Genomic DNA, 18,227 nt, shown 5'->3' on the forward strand with positions numbered 1-18,227 from the left:
AGACACGTGGGTCTCAGTGGGTCGCGTACACCACGGCCATACCGGCAAGAATAGAGCGCACGTTTTATACGCGATCATCGATAGGCATATGCGCTCTATGAAGTGACTGGCGAGAGGTAGGCAGAATAGGGACATGGCAATGGTCGGGCATGCGAGACGTACTCCGAAAGCTTGGACGGCGAGCGCAACGAGAGAGGAGACATGAAGTGGCTATGGGGGCGTTTCTCAAAGGTAATGAAAACTAGAAACAGCACTAAGGGGTAGAATGAAGACAGCAACTGTGCTACAGAGAACAGAAAAATGTATTGCCCCTTCCGTCTCGTTGCATCGCTAAGGTCCCAAGAGAAATGCGGACAGAAGTTAAGTAAAAAATACCAGCAAAGAAGTGTGGAAATGTTCGCGCAGCAGAGGTCGGTGCCCTCACCGTCTGACGGGGGAAGCAAAGGCAAAATAGCGGGAGAAGAGAGTGCAGGAGTTCGTGTGCAGCACGTACGGCCAACAGAACGTCTTCCCCACCATATGTGTCTGCACAGACACCAAGACAAAATAGAGCAGCGGGCAGAATGAGAAGGCGCAGGAGCAGGGGTTCTACACTGGCAGAGTTGCCATGCGCACCAGTTGCACACACACACACACACACACACGTATCTCCTAGCTCTTCTTGGCTGTGTCAGAGGTGCGATGGAGGCAGCTGCATCGTTCGGCACGAATGGTGCGCATCAGTTCGTGAATGGTAGAGCCGACAACGTAGCGGGCGTGAGTCAAGAAGACGCCAAAGGCCGCCACGGCAAGTGGCAGCAAACTCAGCCCGCGAAACTCCCCCACGAGCAGCGAAATGGGGGAGAGCATTGCGAGAAAGAGACATGTGCCCATCGCCAAGTCGCTGAAGCGATGTAAGGAGTAGAAGTCGAGCAGGAAGACCAGCGTCAGGACGCCGAGGCTGACAATCACTGGCACTCCGCCAAGCAGAATGTAGATGCGGTAGCCGTACTGCACGTACTGCAGGGTGCAGAAAGAGGCCGCGGCGAACAGGAATGGGAAGCCGTTGGGGATGTTGAGCACCATAAACTGAAAGCCCTCTCGCACATTCACGTTCGTCATTTGGTATCGCAGCTGCTGCCTCGCTGCTGGCATGATGCAGACCAACGTGTACAGCTGCCAGAGACAGAAGGACAGGATGACGGTGATGCCGCACCAGATCCAGGAGAAGCGCTCCTTGCGCGACAGGTTGATCTGAATTAGTAGCGTAGGAATGACGACGTCGCAGATGCCCAGCATGATCGTCACGGCGGAAGCAGCAATCAGTAGTTTGTTGCGCCGCAATCGAAGCAACAGCGGTAGAGGTTCGAAGTGGGCCTGCATCACGACGTTCGACACGATGATGGCGATAATACAAAGGTACGCCATCCAGAGCATCCCAAAGACGATGGTAGTGGTGCAGAGACCCCCCATGTCAAACCCCTCTGACACGCACATCGCTGTGGTGATGGCAAGCGCCACGGAAAACAAGGTGATCGACAAGAAGAAATGCAACACAACACGGCGCCGTCGCTGCACATATTTGTAGTACTGCTGACTCTCACGGTAACGCCGCACCTTCTCCATTGTCTTGCGCAGCGCCGCCCGTGACGGGGCAGGGAGGGGGTGGAGTGGGCCGTACTGCACAGCGCACTGTTCCTCCGCCTCAAGGAAGCGCAGCCGATTCACAACCGCCTGACTCTCCACGCCGTAAGGCGCCATACCGTGCAGCCGAACCACCAGCGGGTAGACAACACAAATGTGCTTTGCAACATATTCCCACAGCACCGGGTGCTGGCAGAGTCGACACCAACTGCGGCACACAGACGATAGGACGACGATCCAGCCGAAGTTATCGTTGTCGTTTCGGATTACATCAATGAACACATCCAGCAGCAGTTCACGTGGGAGTCGCTCAACATGCGACAACCTTCGCCCCATCACACACGCACCGGAGTGATCGTCGTCCGCTGCTGCCTCTCCGTCTGACCCGAGAGATGAGTGGAAGGACGAGCTGAGCACCGCATGCGTGTGAAGGGCGAACATCCTGCAGGCACAGAGAGAGAGCAGCAGACACACAAGCGGAGTGAGATCTCAGCGGAACGAAGCACAAATAAGAGAGAAGGCGAGCTAGAGAGAAGCCAGAAACGAAAAGCAAAGAAAATAAGCAAAGAAGCCCCTCACCTTTTAATCTTTCACTGCTGCGTGCCGCTACCGTTGCGAGACAGCCCAAAAACTTCGCTTCTCCCTTCCCCGTTTCTGGCTGTCTACCTCACAACCGCATGTGGATCTCGGTGTGTCCGCGCACGTTTGTGTGGTTGCGCTTCGTCAGTAAATATAGGATTGGGAACGGTAGGCCTGAAACGCACCGCAACACCTCCCCCAACGCTGTGAATGCCTCTTTGCCCTTTTTCTCTAACAACACCTACGCGAGTGAATATGTGTTGGGCGTGGTGAACGAGAGGCAGTGGTGGGAAAAACGCCGCCACTGAAGCAGCTCCTAGACTGCACCCGCGCACACGACAGCACAAGCACAAAAGGTGAGGGGAAACAATAGTGGAAAGGCAGGCTTTGCACCACCTTCCGACGCACCTCACTCCTCCTCACCTCTTTCGAGCAATAAAATCACGAAGACGGCTCCGCACACTTGTGCCGCATGACAAGGGGATGAACGTGTATGGGTGGGTGTAGGCGCGTAGTCTGTCCTCTTGATGTGAGCTGTTTGTGCGTCCCACTCCTCAGAGCCGGGAGTAACAGCCGCGAACTTCCCCCCGCTATTGGGTCGTCTGCTGCTTCGCACAGGGGTACTTGAAAAAGAGAACACGTCAGCACGATGGCAAAGCTGCGTTACGGCGAAATATTCCCTCGCTTCAGTCCACCAGTCTTTCTGTCCTCTGACACAAATGGGATCGAATGCACTTTTCCCGAATCTCAGTGGGAAGCACCCAAGGAGGGGATCATGTGCGTGTGCGTGTGGTGGAAAGAAGAGGGTCAGTGCGACTGAAGGGCCCCCTGAAGACAACGCGAGAGACACAAAAAGAAGATCAAAAGGTGTGAGGAAACGAAAGAAAGGGAGAGAGGTCGCCCACGGACTCATGCAGAGAGCCACAAGCCGCAAAACCTCTCGAATGAACGTCCAACGTACACAGATGGTGAGGGGAGAGAGGTGCTAAGGCGCAGGAAAAGATAGAGAGACGAGTGCGTGGGTGGGGAAGAGGTAGAGAGAGGGAGAAGGCAAAGCAAGAGAGAAGCACCACGATGTACACACACACACACACAGAATTGGCAACAGGGAAAAGCTATGAGGAAACAAAAAAGGGGCGAGTTGCCCAAGCAGGAGAAGCAGAAAGACATGAAATTGACTTCGCAGTGGTAGTGCTGATGGCAGTGTGGGGAGGGAGGAAGAGTGCCTGTCGAAAAGAGTCGGTGGTACTCATGGTGGTAATGAGACGAGCGACTATGGAGATAATGAGCCACTAAGTGCCAGGGCAGGGGGTGAGAAGTAGTCCTGAGCAGAAGATGCTTTGGAAGTCGGAAAGCGCAACGGGGGTAGTTTGCTGATACTCATGCGTGCTGGTAGGTGTAATCACCGCCAACAGTGATTCCTTTGTCTAACGTATTCATTCTCTGTCGTACGATATGATCTAAATTACAATCTAACCCCGGCCCGTCACAAGGCCGTCACGTGACGCGCAGCAGCGGTGGACACGCGCTACAGCAATGCCGACCCAGTGGCCCAGAGTACGGCCCCTGCCTCGAGCGCTGCCCACCCCCACGCCCGCTCCGCAGGTCGCCTCACAGCCGCCCCCATCATGCCGGTCGCCACCCGGTGCACCTCTCGGCGTGGCTCAGGCTCCCCACGCAGAGAGTGGGGTACGGAGCCCAGGATCGCCACGCGCTGGGGTGTCCCCTCCCCACGTTATCAGGCAGCAAACTCAGAATGAGAAACCAAGCAAGAAATGGAGAGGGCGATGGAAGAAATCAGTCGAGGCGCCGGATCGACTACTTCTTTTTGCTCTTAGGCCATCACCGCGAGCGACTGGGGAATGGCGGGGCCGGCCAGAAGACTACCCTTGCACTTGCGAAGTTGGTAAGATAGAGCGGAGAGTACCCTGTGGAGCTGCTCCATTAGCTCCTTCATATCCTCGTATACAAGGATGCCGAAGCGCGTCTCGAAATCGTGAAAGGCGTCCTCGAACTCGGCCCTTAGTCGAGTGCACTCGAGCTCGTGCTCGACTCGCTTCTGCGTCTCGGCCAGGTAGAATGCCTGGGCCTTGGGATCTGCGTCCTTCGTGGGCTTGAGCTTGTCGCACTGAGTGCACAAGAGAGCCAGCGTCTGCTCCGCCTTGGACTTGCGCTTGCAACTCTCCTTCAACTCGCGCTGGTGGTCTGCAATCTTCTCAAAGCGAGCAGAGAGCGAGTAGTCGATCGCCTCCATCAAGGCCTGCAGGGCAACGCCATCTTGCACCTCCTCGATTCCACACGCGAGGGCGCCGCTGGACTGAATGATGACAGGAATACAGGTATCAGAGGCTAAGAACTGGAAGGAGGTGGCTACGGCAGTCAAGGCACGCGTGAAGCTCTCGGTGCACATGTGTAGCTCCTTTAGAGCCTTCTTGTGCTGCTTCATAGCTTCTTTGTACTTCTTCACGGTTGCCTCGGGCGACGTCGAGACTACCTCGCCCTTTTTAGGCTTGGTAGCTGCCAGAGTACTGAACTTACCAGTTGTTGAGAAACCCTTCATGTGATTTTCTAGGTCGTACCAAGGGGGGGGGAGATGGTACAACCACTGCTCCTTCTGGAATCACTGAGTGAAGCTCCTTGTCTGCACGGGGAGCACGCTGGTTGTGAGCGGGGGAGGAAGAGTGTTGTCTGCGTGTGTGCCTCGATGTCTTTTGCCTGCACAGAGAGAGTGGAGCGCTGAGGCGAAGCTAACAATTCAACAATGAAAAAACGAATACTGAATCCGGTCCGAAAGGCTCGAGTAGCTATAGTTCGCGCCTGACAATGAGAGGGGGTTTTGAGGATACAGAGAAAGAAGGCATAGCGAGAGAGATGCATAGGATGAGCTGCACACTTTCAAGTAGTTCGGTCGCTGAGATCGAGTAGGGATGCGAACAGAAGATAAAAACAAACAAAAAAAAGATCGAGAACGTGCGCGCACAGACAATACAGTGATGGCGGCAGCACGGAAGGTTTCTCACTTCTCCACCGCCCGAGGATCGCAAGGTCATCAAATAAAACAGCAGTACAAGCACCGTCCCGCTGTCCACCTCTAACAGCTCATTCGCTGTGTGCTTTGAGGACCCCAAGCTCTCGGCACGTTTTCGAGTCTCTCTGTGGTTTACATGATCGCCACACGAGCGCTGCTATCATGCAGTTGAGTGACTAAAGCATGTTGAAGCAGATAAGAGTGACGAGAAGCGGGGAGTGCGCGTACGTGCTAGGGCGGCGCTGCTGTACCATCGTAGCCGCAGCACTCACACCGCAGTGGTTCCGTTACGAGACGTGACAGTCTGCATGACGTTTCTTCCTGTTGCCTGCGGAGGGTCTTACGAGCGTCCAGGGACCAGTTCACTGTCTCGCACATGGGGCATATCCACTCCTGCGAGTCTCGCTGCGCTGCTTCGCTCGTCACTTCAGTGTTGTGCTCATGGATGCACTTCATCATGCTTACCCGCCACGAGTTGTTATCATCGTCGCCGCCCGCTGTGTTGCCTCTGGCCAATGCTCGATGCACTTCGGCGGCGCTCACCTGCGCGTCGAAGGTGGATGCGAGCAGATCGGCAAGCACATCCAGCGAGCGTGCTCGCTCCTCCGCGGTGAGTGGTCGACTCTGCTGTGACGCACTCATTCCACAGTCTCTGTGTGTGTGTGTGCTTATGTGCGCGCCTGCACTTGTCCAGAAATCGAATAGCCGCCTACGCGACCCCTCTAGAAAAGAGGCTAAAGAAAAAGAGCCATTCAACTCAACAGGCCTTCCTACTCAAACCACCGCCGCACAGCTCGCTCGTACTCCGCCACGTACGCGCGTCCCCATACCGCAGCAGTAGGAGGAGCAGCGGAGAAGGCAATTTTACGTATGGAAAAGGAGAGGAACAGCAGAGCAAAGCAGAAAAGCAGCATGGTGCAACAAGGGCAAAATAAAAGCAGGGGGATGAGTAGCAGAGAGAGAAATCCATGTGGCACATGTTACACGAGTAAAATCAGAGAAAGAGTGAGGAGCGCGAGTAGAGGGCCCATCGCGCTCCCCCTTGCCCTCCTCACCTCTTCGTCCGTCCCCTTCTCATGCGCAGTTCCCGACCGACTGTGCCGTTCGGAGGCTAAGGTGTCGTTTTCCCCTCGCTTGTTTGGGTGCGTGAGACGGGAGAAGATGCCGCATACTCGCTTCCAGCGAAGCAGATGGAAAGCAAGTCGTGCGGGGACGACCCTCTTCCTCCCTCCCCCTTGGCCTCTCATGTCTATGCCCCTGGGTGGCCCTCCTTTGTCATCCACTCTTTGCCATCGAGCTGGACTAGCGGCAGTGAGTCGACACCAAAGTCGTCGAAAGAGCGCAGGCACACAGTCATTGCCCTTGTGCGAGTGACGGTGGTGTGATGGACGCCGCTCTTTTCCACGCCCCTTTTGTTTAATGAGTTGAACAGCCCCCCCATCACCACCCATCACCCTCCATTGCAGTGGAGGTCATCAAGCATATAAGTACGCATGCACGCATACGAGGCCAGCGAGAACGCATGCCACACACATCGACCTCCGGGAAGAGGCCTCTACAAGACGTCCCACGCAGCAAAAAAAAAAGGAAGATGAGATGTCGGCCTCACAGTCACACGCGCGTGTGCAGCCGCGGCACATACGATGATGGCAGTCCACCGATCTCCTCTTCCATTTTTTTTCGCTCTCTACGAAGCCACCAGAGGCTCACTTGTGGGGGTGCTTGACCAAGGACCTTCGCCGGCGCGTGTCCCCTTCTGTGTGTGTGTGTGTGTGTCTGCGTACGTGCACAGTGATGGAGGAAGCACACACATCTAAGCATGCAAAATATCAAACGCAAATGACGAAAGACAAATCAGAGACAACTAGAGAAAAATAATTGCACAAACGCACGTACGCATACATACAAGATCGAAGAAATGCAAACGACACGGAGAATGCAGAGAGCAACAGAGTACCTTAACTGGGAGATGTCGTTTACCTCTAGCACATCAAGGTGCCTCAGTGGTGAGTTGAAGCGCGCGCGGGTGTGGAAGACAAGGAGAGAGAAGTCGAGGGAGATGGGAAAGGGGCTCCTAACCCATAAAGGAGAAGAGCGCAAAAGGGGAAAGGGGGGCCAGCATAGATGAAGTGAAGTAATTCTCTGCGCGGTGCATCAGCAGTTCGATTTCGTGATAGTATTTGGTGTCACCGCGAGCCTCCTCCTTCTCTGCCTACTTCCCTCTTTCTCACCTATAAGATGACCGCTCAGCCTCTTATCGTTGGCTTCTCCGCTCTCCTCACTACCGCAACAGTTGCAGTGTTTGCAGCTTGACGCATTCACCACTAGCCCCGCCCCCCTCAGTCAATACAGCAGTCAGCCGTGCAATGCGTATACTGACGCACGAACACGCCCGCGGTCACACCACAAAGACGATACAAATGCACAGAGAGAGAGAGAGAGAGAACAAAGCAGCGAAGAGAAGCAAAGAACGGAGCCAAAAGCGTCCCTCCTAATAAGATAACACAGAAAAGGTACAGTACACCTTTTAGAGAGCAGTGAAAGCAGAGGAAAAGAGCCGGCGATGGGCACCATAGGGGCAAGTCCTCACCCTACAGACAGAAAAATACACCAGGCCCGGTGCAGAATCGACTCCTATCTATGCCGCTACACCGCCATCCCCTCTCCCGCAACACATCCAAGACCGTCTCTGCCTTACCTTTCAGGCATATGCGCTTATAGGCAGTGACATTCCAGAGATGGGAGAGCACTAACAGAAGAAAAGAAGCGGAGGAAGAAGAGCAAACGCCCCAGCGACCTGCGAACACGCCGACACCGGGACAGAGAACAGGGGGAGAAAAAAATGAGGGCAAAGAGCGCGCGAAGAAGTGAAGCCGTCGACACCAGAGAAGAGTGCCGTGTGCAAGAGGGAGCGATGGGGAAAAATGAACACACGCAGACAGCCACAAAATATACGTGTGTAACGGGGAAAAGAAGCCCCACAAGATCCGTCAGTCAGTAGTGGCAGGAGTTATCAAAACAACACCCCTCATAGACTTACTGGGATATATGACAATGGAGAAGGGGGTGTAATGGAGAACGCCAATGTGGATTGGCAAGACGGCGAATGTCAGTGAAGGGGCTCCTCGTTTCTTTCTTTCGCGCTGCTCTTTCCTTCGCTCGCACGTTGCTCTGCCGCTACATAACACAGCAGCAGCTATCCTTCTTCGCCTCGTGCCCCTCGCCCGAATTGCCACCCTCCGCCGTGTTGCTCCCCTTGTTTTTCTCCTTATTCGGGTTTGCTACCGGTGGGGGGGGTTGCTTCTGGAAAACGATGTGCACCAACACCGAGGGTTTCTGCAGCATTCCGTTCGCATCTCCAGCCGTTTCGTCGGCCGACGCAAGGCATGTCTCCATCTCCGCGGGCGTGAGATGCTGCAGCAACGAGTCGCTATCACTCAGCACGCGTCCCGCTTTAAGCACGCGGATCCGAACAGCGGGAATGGACTCCGCGAGGTCCTTCATATCAGCTGCCAAGTTGGTGCAGAAATTCATCTTCAGTGTGTCGATACGAGTGGCAGAGCCATCCGGTTGCCGAAGTTGAACGTAGGTGTGCAGTACACGTCCCGAGTAGGCTGGCGGACAGGCCCCCGTCAGAACGTAGCGAACGCGCGCACGTTCCATGGCTACAGCAGGGCAGTTAGTAGTAAGCCTGGGTGTAAGTGTGTGTGTGTACCTCCGTAGCTGCTGTGTGTGGCACAGCGGCGTGGAGGAATCCCACAGAAAAACAGAAGCACACACACACGCTTGCAATTAAAGGAAGGATGAACGCCGCGGGGAGAGAGAAGTGAGCTGTGAGACGAGCAGGGAGAAGGTACTGCGCGCAGATGCTCTGCTGGTTAGAAGATGCGGCAGCAGTACACAAATGAATGCCTCTGTCTGATAGCAGATGAAGTCAACAGGTATCCGTGTGTGTGTGTGTGCGCGCGCATGTAGCGATGTGTGTATAAGTTCAAGCACGGTGGTGGAGGTAACAAAGAAAGTGAGCGGGAAATACCGAGGGAAAGCACGCGGGGAAAAGTGGAAGGTGTCAAAGGTCAGCAGTGCCTGGGCACGACACACACACACACACACACGCACACACACAAGGACAGCTGCGAGGACAATAGCAATGACCACTGAAGGGAAAAGCAAAGAGAGATGACGGAGGGAGATGGTGATATATATGTGTGCAGAGAGAGGAAGAGAGTGCGCCTACCTACAGATGTTCTGTAATGGGGTATGGTACACCTTTGTGTGGTGCGCTATGCGTGGGTGAGTCCTGTTGGACGAACAAAAATGAGCGTGAGTAGCTGTTCGGCCTCGCAGGTGCAGGTCGAGGTGCGTGGGGGGAGGGGGAGGAGGGGAGGGGAGGGTCAAAAGCAAACGGCGAAAAGAGAGAAGGGAAAGAGGAAAGAACGGATTCGATGGGGCCGGGGGGGGGGTACAGCGGAGAGGCACTCCATCGTAAAAGAGGCTACCAGGAGGAGGGGGGAGAGAGTACTCCTCATACGCACGCACACACACGCACGTATGTCCTCTGGTCAGCAGTCGTTTGAGTGGGCGCTGGGTTGCCAAAGCGTATGCGCAATTGCCAAGCTTTCCGGCGCTACGAAGAGAGCAGCTAATGCAGCACGCCCAGTCATCAGGCACGGCCACCGTGGTAGACGACACGCTGCGCGCCCGTCGTGGTGTTCTTGTACGGCAGCCGCTGTGCCTCAACACTGGGCTCCATTCCGCGACGCCGTGTCACCATCATTTTCTCCTTTAAGTAATCGGACCGCGCAAACAAAGAAACAGTGCACGTCATCACAACACATCACTTGCATGCCAGTTCACAGAATCTGCCAAACCCTACGCGGCCCGATGCCTCAGCTCTCCAGCACGGGCTCGGATGTGCACACTCACACTCTCCACACTCTCCACATGCACACGTACAGGAAGCGGTGCAAGGGTAAGACAAGGACGAGGATGAAGAGGAAGAGGGGCGTTTCCCCATTCTCAGCGACTCGAGGAAGGCGCCCCATACGAAACATTTCGCTGTTTTCGACAGCAAAAGAAAACCGGTGAGACGACCAAAGCAGAAAAGGCAAAGGAGAGGAGGCGGAGGCAGGACAAGCTGCGTGTGGGTGCGTATCGCGCACCCTTCATAGATTTCCGGCCAGAGTTGCGGACAAACTAATTAGCGAGACGCATCGCTTGAAGGGCGTGTACACATGCGCATGCAAACGCTGTCTCCCAGCGAGAGCCCACCATCCTTCCTCCGCTACCATCAGAAGGCCTTATGCCCCGCCTCGCTCGTGTACTCGGGTGCATCTGGGAAGGCGGTAGGGGCGTGGTATGGCGGTCCGTTGTAGTCGTGGCGCAGCATACCATTGAACTTCGCCCACGGCTGTCGCCGAGTCTTGATGTACGCAGTGCCAATCAGCTCCTTGCCGCAGCGCACACGTGCACGGACCTGTTGCATGATGAGGTCGTGGCGACTAATGAACTTGCTCTCGCTGCGATGCCAGCCCCAGATAGCCCACATGTCACGAGGCATCGGCTTGGCACCTTCCTCGTTAACGGAGAGATACCCGGAGGACGCGGTGAAGGAGCCGAAGCGGTCTAGCTGGTCCATCCACATCCTGAACTCCGTGTCGATGCGCATGACAGACCGCATCGCCCCGTCCTTCACGGCGCGCTTGAAGTACGCCTCGCTCTTCTCGAGTGGAAGGCCGCACAGCTTTGCTGCCAGCATCATGTTCACGTAACTCTGTGCATTGGGCTCCAGTCCCAACGTCTCCATTTCCCTAAATAGCTGCTCAGCCTGCTCGTAGTCCTTGGCAAAGGCGGCAGCCTGCATGACGGCGTTGTAGATGTAGTGATCGGCCCCGTAGCGCTTCAGATAGTGCCGGAACACGTCCAGGACTCGCTCCATGTTCTCCTTCGGCGCCTTCTCCACCACCGGCAGCAGCGTAATGATTGTCTTCTCGCAGTGGAGCTTACCCCAATAGGGTTCATCACGCGCGTGCACGTACAGGCGCCACGCCGCCTCGGGGGTCACCTCAAAGTTATCGCCGGAGTTGTAGAAACCGATGTCCTTCGGCCACTTGGTGTAGCCCAGCGTGTTGAACTGCCGCTCTTGCCAGCTGTTAGGGTGTCGGCGCGGATGCACCAGCGCCAAGGGCACAAACTGGCCCAGGTTCGTCTCTGAAATCTTTGGCCGCCAGGCGAGGTTCTTTCCACCACGTCGAGTGCGACCAGGATTGTGAGTCCATCCCTTCTTTAGGGCAATCTCAGTGCGGCGCAGCATTCTTCGTTCCGGCCTAGCTCACCACTGCTTGCGCCTGCGTGTTCTTTCGTTGGCGAAGTTGGGACAGGTAGTGGTGGATGGGGTGCACACATAGGGTTGGTGTGCGAGACGGTGGACAGGGTGAAATACACGCACGGCGGTAGCAGAGTTGTGGGGTGAAAGACACGCGTGGGGGATGCAATGCAGTGCGACATCATAGAGACAGTAAGGGAAGAAGATGAGCAGACAGGAAAGAGGCAGTGCAAGCGAAGAGGGATGAAGGTCTACCATGTATGCTCGCGAGCTAGCGCTCTGGTTTCCGTCCTCGCCGCTAGGGGCACCGGAATGAAGGGGGTGAAAGGCGTGCAGGACGTCTGCAGTCATGTCCGTTACACGCATTTTGATGACACACATGCACACGCAGAGGACTGTAGAGGTGATAGCACCATCCTTTCCACCTCCACCCCTTCCACAGGCGCGATACAACAAGGCACCACGAGGAATGTGCACCGTGTCGCCTCTTGCGACGCACATGCGAGTGCTACTCGTAAGTCAGTTCTCTTTGCCTCTTCATAAGACTCGCTGCTTAGGCACGAAAAGCGCGACCACAATGACAATGTGGCACACCTACAAGAGGAGTAATGGAGCAAGTTTGAGAGGAGAGGGTTGTATCGACGGCGTGAGCGTCGAATTCACTGTCGTCTGGCATACCAACAAAACCGATCCAGCGAGGGAATAAAAGTAGAGCAGCAGTCACATCAAGGCGAAGGGGAAGGCAAGTGGCTAGAGGGAACGAGAGCGGGACGCTAAAAGTGCAGGTTCAGCCGATCCCCAAAGTCGCTGTTAACGGCCAGCGCCTGGAACTCCTCAAACGTAATGTAGCCGTCCCGGTCAGCGTCAGCCTCGATGAACGTCTTGTCCACAATCTGCTGCAACTGCATCTGGGAGAGGTTCACCCCAACCATGATGCTAAGCATTTGAAAAAGATCCTTGTTGCTTATGCGGCCGTCACCATCGATATCGTACATCTTGAAGGTGAACCGTAGCTTGTCCTCCTTCGAGGTGGCCGAGGAAAGCACCGCCAGTGCCCGCACAAAGTCCCCAAAGTCCACCGTGGAGTCACCATTCGTATCCATTACCGCAAGCACTCTGTCGACAAGAGGATTGGAGGCTAGCGCAGGGATAGAGTTGAACTCTTCCCGAGTGATCTTGCCAGACTTGTCCTTGTTCAGCCTCGTGAAGCTTTTGTACAGGCGCTGCACTTGCGCATCCGTCAGCGCAGTGGACTCGCGGATGTCCTGCAGCTCCTCCGCTGTCAGTGGAATCTCGTTCATCATGGGCGTCGTTGACGCGCTTGAGTGAGTCCAATTTGTGTATGTGTGAGAGAGACGACAGGGGGGTGGTGCTGCAAGAGGGAAGTGAATGAGTGAGGGATCTAGCCAGACGCACCTGGAATATGTCGCACTTCAGCACAAACAGATCCAAACAGGGAGAAGCACAAAAGTACGTGTGTTGTGGCAAGTGGGCAAGCGAAACAGTCCGGCGTGTCGAGTCCCACATCGGTGTGCGCCTGCATGCAAGCACAGGCGGTGAGGAATACAGGTATACACACATAGAGAGAGAGAGGAGGGCTCATCGGAGGACCGCTATGCGTGCGAGAGGTTCGTAGAACGCACATGTGTCTTTCGGACACAGCAGAGAGCGTTTGACTGGGGAAGAGCATGGTCGCCATCTCTGGGGTACTGATTGACGTTGCAACGCAGCCGCCAACACAGCAGCACAGAAGTTGTGGATGCTGACCTAGACAGAAGGGGGGAGGGGGAAAACGGCTGCAGAATGGATTTAAGTTTGCCTCAGGAGCACGGATACAGAGATGAAAAAGTGGCATACGCATCACGCATCACATCCATGAAAGGAAGGGGTGAATAAGGCGTAGGGGGAGAGAGAAAAGAAATGGATAAGCTAGTGTACATGGCAAAAGAAGCGAGAGGAAACGAATCAGTGAGGGTATACGTGTGCAAGTAGAGCGCGGCGCTGTCTGGTCGCAAAACAAGTCTCTCTATCTCAACGACCTGGTAGCCACGCACAACCCTTCATTCCTGTCTCGTGTGAGGGGTGTGTGTACTACAGAGAACCACCGTCCAAGTCCAGCGAGCAGGCCGCAACGTAGATAGCGGTGACGCTGCACAGCGCGGCGCGGATAGCGGAACGTGAAGCCATAGAAGGTATGAGTGGAAGCATATCTGAGTTTCTCCTCCTCTCCGTGCTAATGACAGCAGCGAGTCGCTGCCACTGGTCGCGCAGATTGCCAAAGGTGTGCTGAGTTGCCCAGGCCATCAGTACCTCTGAGTGTAACACTTCCGCAGGGACGATACCTTTTGCGTCCGCGTCGAAGGCCTCAAACAGCGCCTCCACGTTGGAGTTTAGTCGAGGGTGGTGACGGTGCTCTATCAGGAGAGTGAAGATGGCCAGTGCCTCGGTGGTGTCGCTATCGACGTCGTACGATGGTAGTGTGGTAAACATTTTGACAACATACTCGTCGCTAAGTACCTCCAAAGGTCCAATGAATGCGAGCAGCTCGTGAAAAGTCTCTCTGCTGAGCCGGTTTTCCTGCTCTGCAGCCGAAAGCGAAAGCACGCGTCCCGTGACCTTCACGACAGCCGAGTACACCGCAGGAAGAGTGACAGTGGAAGCGTATCCCAGAAGAGGGTGCAGCGACACTCCTGGCCCAGACGTGTGTGTGGTACTGTGATCATTGTCGGTGGAGGTCCTACGGTGATCGCCGGTGATCAAGCTATGCCTCTCGCGCTTCGTGACGGTCGCTAATCTTGGGAGGAGGTGCATCTCGAACTGGCGCAGCATCGCATTAGTGTGCTCACGAAGTCGCTCCGTGCGCTCCGCAGTCGGAATCCTCTGAACCGGCGGGCGCAAAGATCGCAAGAAGTAGTCATAGGAGCTCTCGAAGGGCTTACTCGGGGTCGGCCCAGGCACTGGTGATGCGGCACCTACGGAGGCATTGGTGGTAGTTCCCCCACACGCGCTGACCTCTTGCACTCGCTCCTTTCGCCATGCCCCAGTCTTGGAGTGATACCTGTACCGAGGAAGGGGCGGTGCGTGCAGTGGAGAATGGGGAGGAGTTGGCATCAAATACAAAAGAACGGGGGCGCTCTTTGTGTTTCTTGTGTGTTAGCTGTTGTGCTCTTCTCGCCTAATTTGTTAGATGCGTGCCGTGACCAGCACAGCGCCACTTTCCCACATGCACACACGGCTGCGTTTGATGTCACTACCACGTGCGGCTGCGGTGTGGGGAAGTAATGCGTGAGGCGAGAGAGAGAGGAGTGAGGATTAAGGCGGCAAAAAATGCAGGTGGTAGGAACTTGCGAGAGAAAGAGCGAAACGTGACTCAGCTTCAGCACAGGTACTGCACTCTTTGTAGAAAAGAGAAGCTTCAAGACACCAAGAGAGAAGGAAGAGGAGGACCAACAAAGTGAGTAGAGCTGTCAGCAGACATTGGGAATGCGGAAGCACTCTGCAGGGGTAAGAAAGAGCGACAAGCAGCCCAAGTTTTTCATCTTGTCTTCATCTATGCGAGCAAACGTAAACAGCAGCAACGGCAGCGAAAGAGTGTGTGCGTTACTGCGTGAAGCGCCACAGTAGCAAGAGAGAGCCAAACACACACCACACCTGCTACTGGTCCTCTGGCGCTCACTGTACAATCACGCACACACACACACACACACACACACACACACACACACACACACGCACGGTTAAAGGCATGTCATGAAACAGAAGAGAGACACCATCGAGAAAGAGAGACAGCGTGGCGGGTGCACTTGTACACGAAGAGGGAGAGGAGGATGGTGAAGACGGGCCCTCGCAGGGCGGTAACCATACACACACAGCGCGAGTGGGCGCACGCAGTGAGCTGCGCAGTTGAGCTGTAATAGAGAGAGAGAGAAAGACGAGGCATCAGGGAGAGCGGGAGAAACGACTCAAATAAATGGAGCGAAAAAGGTGACGCGAGAGTGGGGCCCAAGAAGGGAAAAAGACATGAAATGATACAAGAAAACAAGTAGCAGCAGGCGCCCAATGAACGGGCAAAAACATGGAGGAGACGCGGTGTGTATGAGAAGGAGAGAAGTGACAAAAGGCAGTGAGTGAGGCGGTGATGCGAGAGAGAGAGAAGGGTTGTCACCACCGTCGTTGCGGCGTTGATGCTTGTCCTCACCTTTACGGTGTTAGCCAGGCGAAAGCAATGAAAGCCGGCACAGAAAAAGAAGGCTCGAAAAAGAAAAAAACGCGCACGACGAGGAGGAGGGGGGTGCCGAAGCCCCCGTCCATCATCGTCCCTCATATGGGCAACGCTACAACAACAACAACAGTGCCGACGACAGCCGCAAAAACGGTTGCGGCGCGCAAAGCCGAATATACGCGCACACGCACCACCACAAATACGCACAGATGCGTGAAGAATGACGACGCCGCAAGGCCGTACACACACACACACACACATCACACTTGCTCACCGAGAGGACTAAAGGAAAGAGGGGTCAGAGATAAAGCGAGAGATAATCGGACAGCAAGAAGGCAAAGAAAAGAGATGATGTGATCTCTAATGTGGGAAGATAGAGAGACATGCATGCACACCTGTAAGGGGAGTGGGGAAGCAGAAGAAACGACATGGATGGGTCCTCTGCCTGTGACGTTGTGTGATCGCCTGTGCCTGTGTGCGTGTGCATGTACCCAAACGAAAAAGGGGGTCTAGTGAAGGGTAGCGCCTAACAAAGGATGAGTGAGAAGCGACGCATCGGAGGTGGGGTGGGGGGACTTTAGGGATGCAGAATTAGCAGAATTAGCAGCAGCAGCAGCAACACACCCAACAGTCAAAGAAAACGGTCACTCTGCGTACTTTTTAGTGAGAAACGGATGGTCCAGCAGCTGTGCAGCGGAGGGACGCAACGCGGCATCTAAAGTCAAGCACAGTCGTACAAAGTCAACGTAGTCGTGGTCATCGAAGCCGAAGAGCACCGCTGCATCTGGTGGCTCCGAGGGAAAGTGGAAGACGAGCTGCTCATCTTCGTAGTCATAGAAGGCGCCGTGCTTAGTGACGTAGAGGGAGGTATTGCGCCCTTCCTGGAGCATTTCCGCCGGTATTGGCCCACACACGCTCGCGATAGAAGCGAGCATGGTGGGCACTGACTCTACATTGAAGAGCACTGTTCCAGTCGCCAGCTCAGCTGCTGTAGCCCCCAGAGACCAAATATCCACTGCGGGACCGTACTTACAGCCGAGAATGACCTCCGGCGCACGATAGGAGCGGGACTGAACGTAGGAGCTAAGTGTGTCCGTGATGTAGCAGCTGCTGCCCAAGTCGAGCACTTTCACATCGCATTCGGCTACTGATTTAAAGGCGATGTTTTCGGGCTTGATGTCGCAGTGAATGAGACTGAGAGAATGGATTAGCTTTAGCGCGGTAAGCACCTGACGCACGATGCGCTGCAGGCGCGCAAGGGTGAAGTACGCGCAGCGCTGTACGACGTCGAGCTTCCGCGCGTATTCGTACAGATTGTCTAAGAGGAGCTCCGTGACGAGGACAAGGTGCTCACGAAAGTAGAAGTAATCGAGCAGCCGCACGACGCAGTATGCATCGGCGTCGCCGGCGTTATTCACACAGGTCAGCGCTCGTAACTCATCGAAGCTTTGGTCTAAAAAACTCTTGGAGTTGCGGATTATCTTGAGGCACACAGACTGGCCTGTCTGCTCGTCGTAGCATCGGACAGTGCGAGAAAATGTTGCGTCATCGATTGGTACATCCACGCGGTAGCGTCTGCCTATGAGATCGCCTTTCACAAATTCGAACTCCTTCTTTGCCTCCGACCCAGTCTTCCCCACCTCGTAGAACACCTTCAGCTCAAAGTGACGCCATGGTAAGTTCGACGGCGGATTCTGCTTTTCATATGGATGGACGGATGCAAAAGAGACGGGGTGCTCGAGGTACTCGACATAGTGGTCGCGCAGGAGGCCGGCACCGTAGTCAAAGAGTGGCGCGATAGAGCACTTCGCATCCGCCGGGTCCGCGTACGGTCCCCACAGGTCCTCCTTGTCACCGATGCAGGTGACCACAAGTCTCCTCTGCGAGGTCACCTGAAGAGGAAAGGGTGCTACAGCAGTGGAAGGGAGGGAGGGGACTGCAGTACCCCGTGCCTTGGAGGACTCGCGACTCTTCCGCAGCAGTGACTTTCGCGTTTTCTTCACGCTCTTTGCGTGAGAGGCGGTGTCGGGTCGCATGCCCCACTCCACCTCCAACGACTCTGCCATCGCTACGTGGCCGACCGTCTTCAGCACACGGATTACCTCCCGCAGCTTGGTCGGATCGATACCGCTGGAGGTCGGCATGGTGCCGACGAGTCTAAATCGATAAGGTGGGAGAGGCACAAATACTGCCTGGGAGGGTCAAAAAAACGGGAAGAAGAATCGAGTGGATATGCGTTAGCCGATGCACAGACACACACACACACACTCAGACGAGCATACGCGCAAGTAGCGCAAAACGTCTAATGCGACGGTGCACAGGCATGCACACTACCCTCCCTTGCGTGAGTGCAGACGCGCAGAAGACAATAGAAGAGAGAAGAGCTGCTCATCTTGGTGGCACACGCACACGCATGCAAGATTGAAAAAGGAGAGAGGGAGAAGACAGGA

General features: G+C 55.2%; 8 protein-coding genes across 8 annotated transcripts; all 8 read right to left on the minus strand.

Annotated features, from left to right (window-relative positions):
* Nucleotides 1-651: 651 nt before the first annotated feature.
* On the minus strand, nt 652-1,959 carry LPMP_211890 (hypothetical protein; the record flags this gene model as incomplete). The annotated part of the gene is made up of 1 exon (XM_010700671.1): nt 652-1,959. One exon carries the CDS (start codon nt 1,957-1,959, stop codon nt 652-654), a length of 1,308 nt encoding a protein of 435 aa, XP_010698973.1.
* Nucleotides 1,960-4,036: 2,077 nt separating this feature from the next.
* LPMP_211900 (hypothetical protein) lies at nt 4,037-4,762 on the minus strand (the record flags this gene model as incomplete). Its single annotated transcript, XM_010700672.1, has 1 exon — nt 4,037-4,762. One exon carries the CDS (start codon nt 4,760-4,762, stop codon nt 4,037-4,039), a length of 726 nt encoding a protein of 241 aa, XP_010698974.1.
* Nucleotides 4,763-5,461: 699 nt separating this feature from the next.
* On the minus strand, nt 5,462-5,872 carry LPMP_211910 (hypothetical protein; the record flags this gene model as incomplete). The annotated part of the gene is made up of 1 exon (XM_010700673.1): nt 5,462-5,872. One exon carries the CDS (start codon nt 5,870-5,872, stop codon nt 5,462-5,464), a length of 411 nt encoding a protein of 136 aa, XP_010698975.1.
* A 2,535-nt stretch (nt 5,873-8,407) lies between these two features.
* LPMP_211920 (hypothetical protein) lies at nt 8,408-8,893 on the minus strand (the record flags this gene model as incomplete). The annotated part of the gene is made up of 1 exon (XM_010700674.1): nt 8,408-8,893. One exon carries the CDS (start codon nt 8,891-8,893, stop codon nt 8,408-8,410), a length of 486 nt encoding a protein of 161 aa, XP_010698976.1.
* A 1,627-nt stretch (nt 8,894-10,520) lies between these two features.
* Nucleotides 10,521-11,543, minus strand: LPMP_211930 (mitochondrial RNA binding complex 1 subunit, putative; the record flags this gene model as incomplete). The annotated part of the gene is made up of 1 exon (XM_010700675.1): nt 10,521-11,543. The coding sequence occupies one exon, from the start codon at nt 11,541-11,543 to the stop codon at nt 10,521-10,523; it is 1,023 nt and encodes a 340-aa protein (XP_010698977.1).
* Nucleotides 11,544-12,328: 785 nt separating this feature from the next.
* On the minus strand, nt 12,329-12,856 carry CNB (calcineurin B subunit, putative; the record flags this gene model as incomplete). The annotated part of the gene is made up of 1 exon (XM_010700676.1): nt 12,329-12,856. The coding sequence occupies one exon, from the start codon at nt 12,854-12,856 to the stop codon at nt 12,329-12,331; it is 528 nt and encodes a 175-aa protein (XP_010698978.1).
* A 790-nt stretch (nt 12,857-13,646) lies between these two features.
* Nucleotides 13,647-14,384, minus strand: LPMP_211950 (hypothetical protein; the record flags this gene model as incomplete). Its single annotated transcript, XM_010700677.1, has 1 exon — nt 13,647-14,384. The coding sequence occupies one exon, from the start codon at nt 14,382-14,384 to the stop codon at nt 13,647-13,649; it is 738 nt and encodes a 245-aa protein (XP_010698979.1).
* A 2,037-nt stretch (nt 14,385-16,421) lies between these two features.
* Nucleotides 16,422-17,921, minus strand: LPMP_211960 (protein kinase, putative; the record flags this gene model as incomplete). The annotated part of the gene is made up of 1 exon (XM_010700678.1): nt 16,422-17,921. The coding sequence occupies one exon, from the start codon at nt 17,919-17,921 to the stop codon at nt 16,422-16,424; it is 1,500 nt and encodes a 499-aa protein (XP_010698980.1).
* Nucleotides 17,922-18,227: the final 306 nt, after the last annotated feature.

Source organism: Leishmania panamensis, assembly GCF_000755165.1.
Source record: "Leishmania panamensis strain MHOM/PA/94/PSC-1 chromosome 21 sequence".
In the NCBI taxonomy this organism is placed as follows: domain Eukaryota; phylum Euglenozoa; class Kinetoplastea; order Trypanosomatida; family Trypanosomatidae; genus Leishmania; species Leishmania panamensis.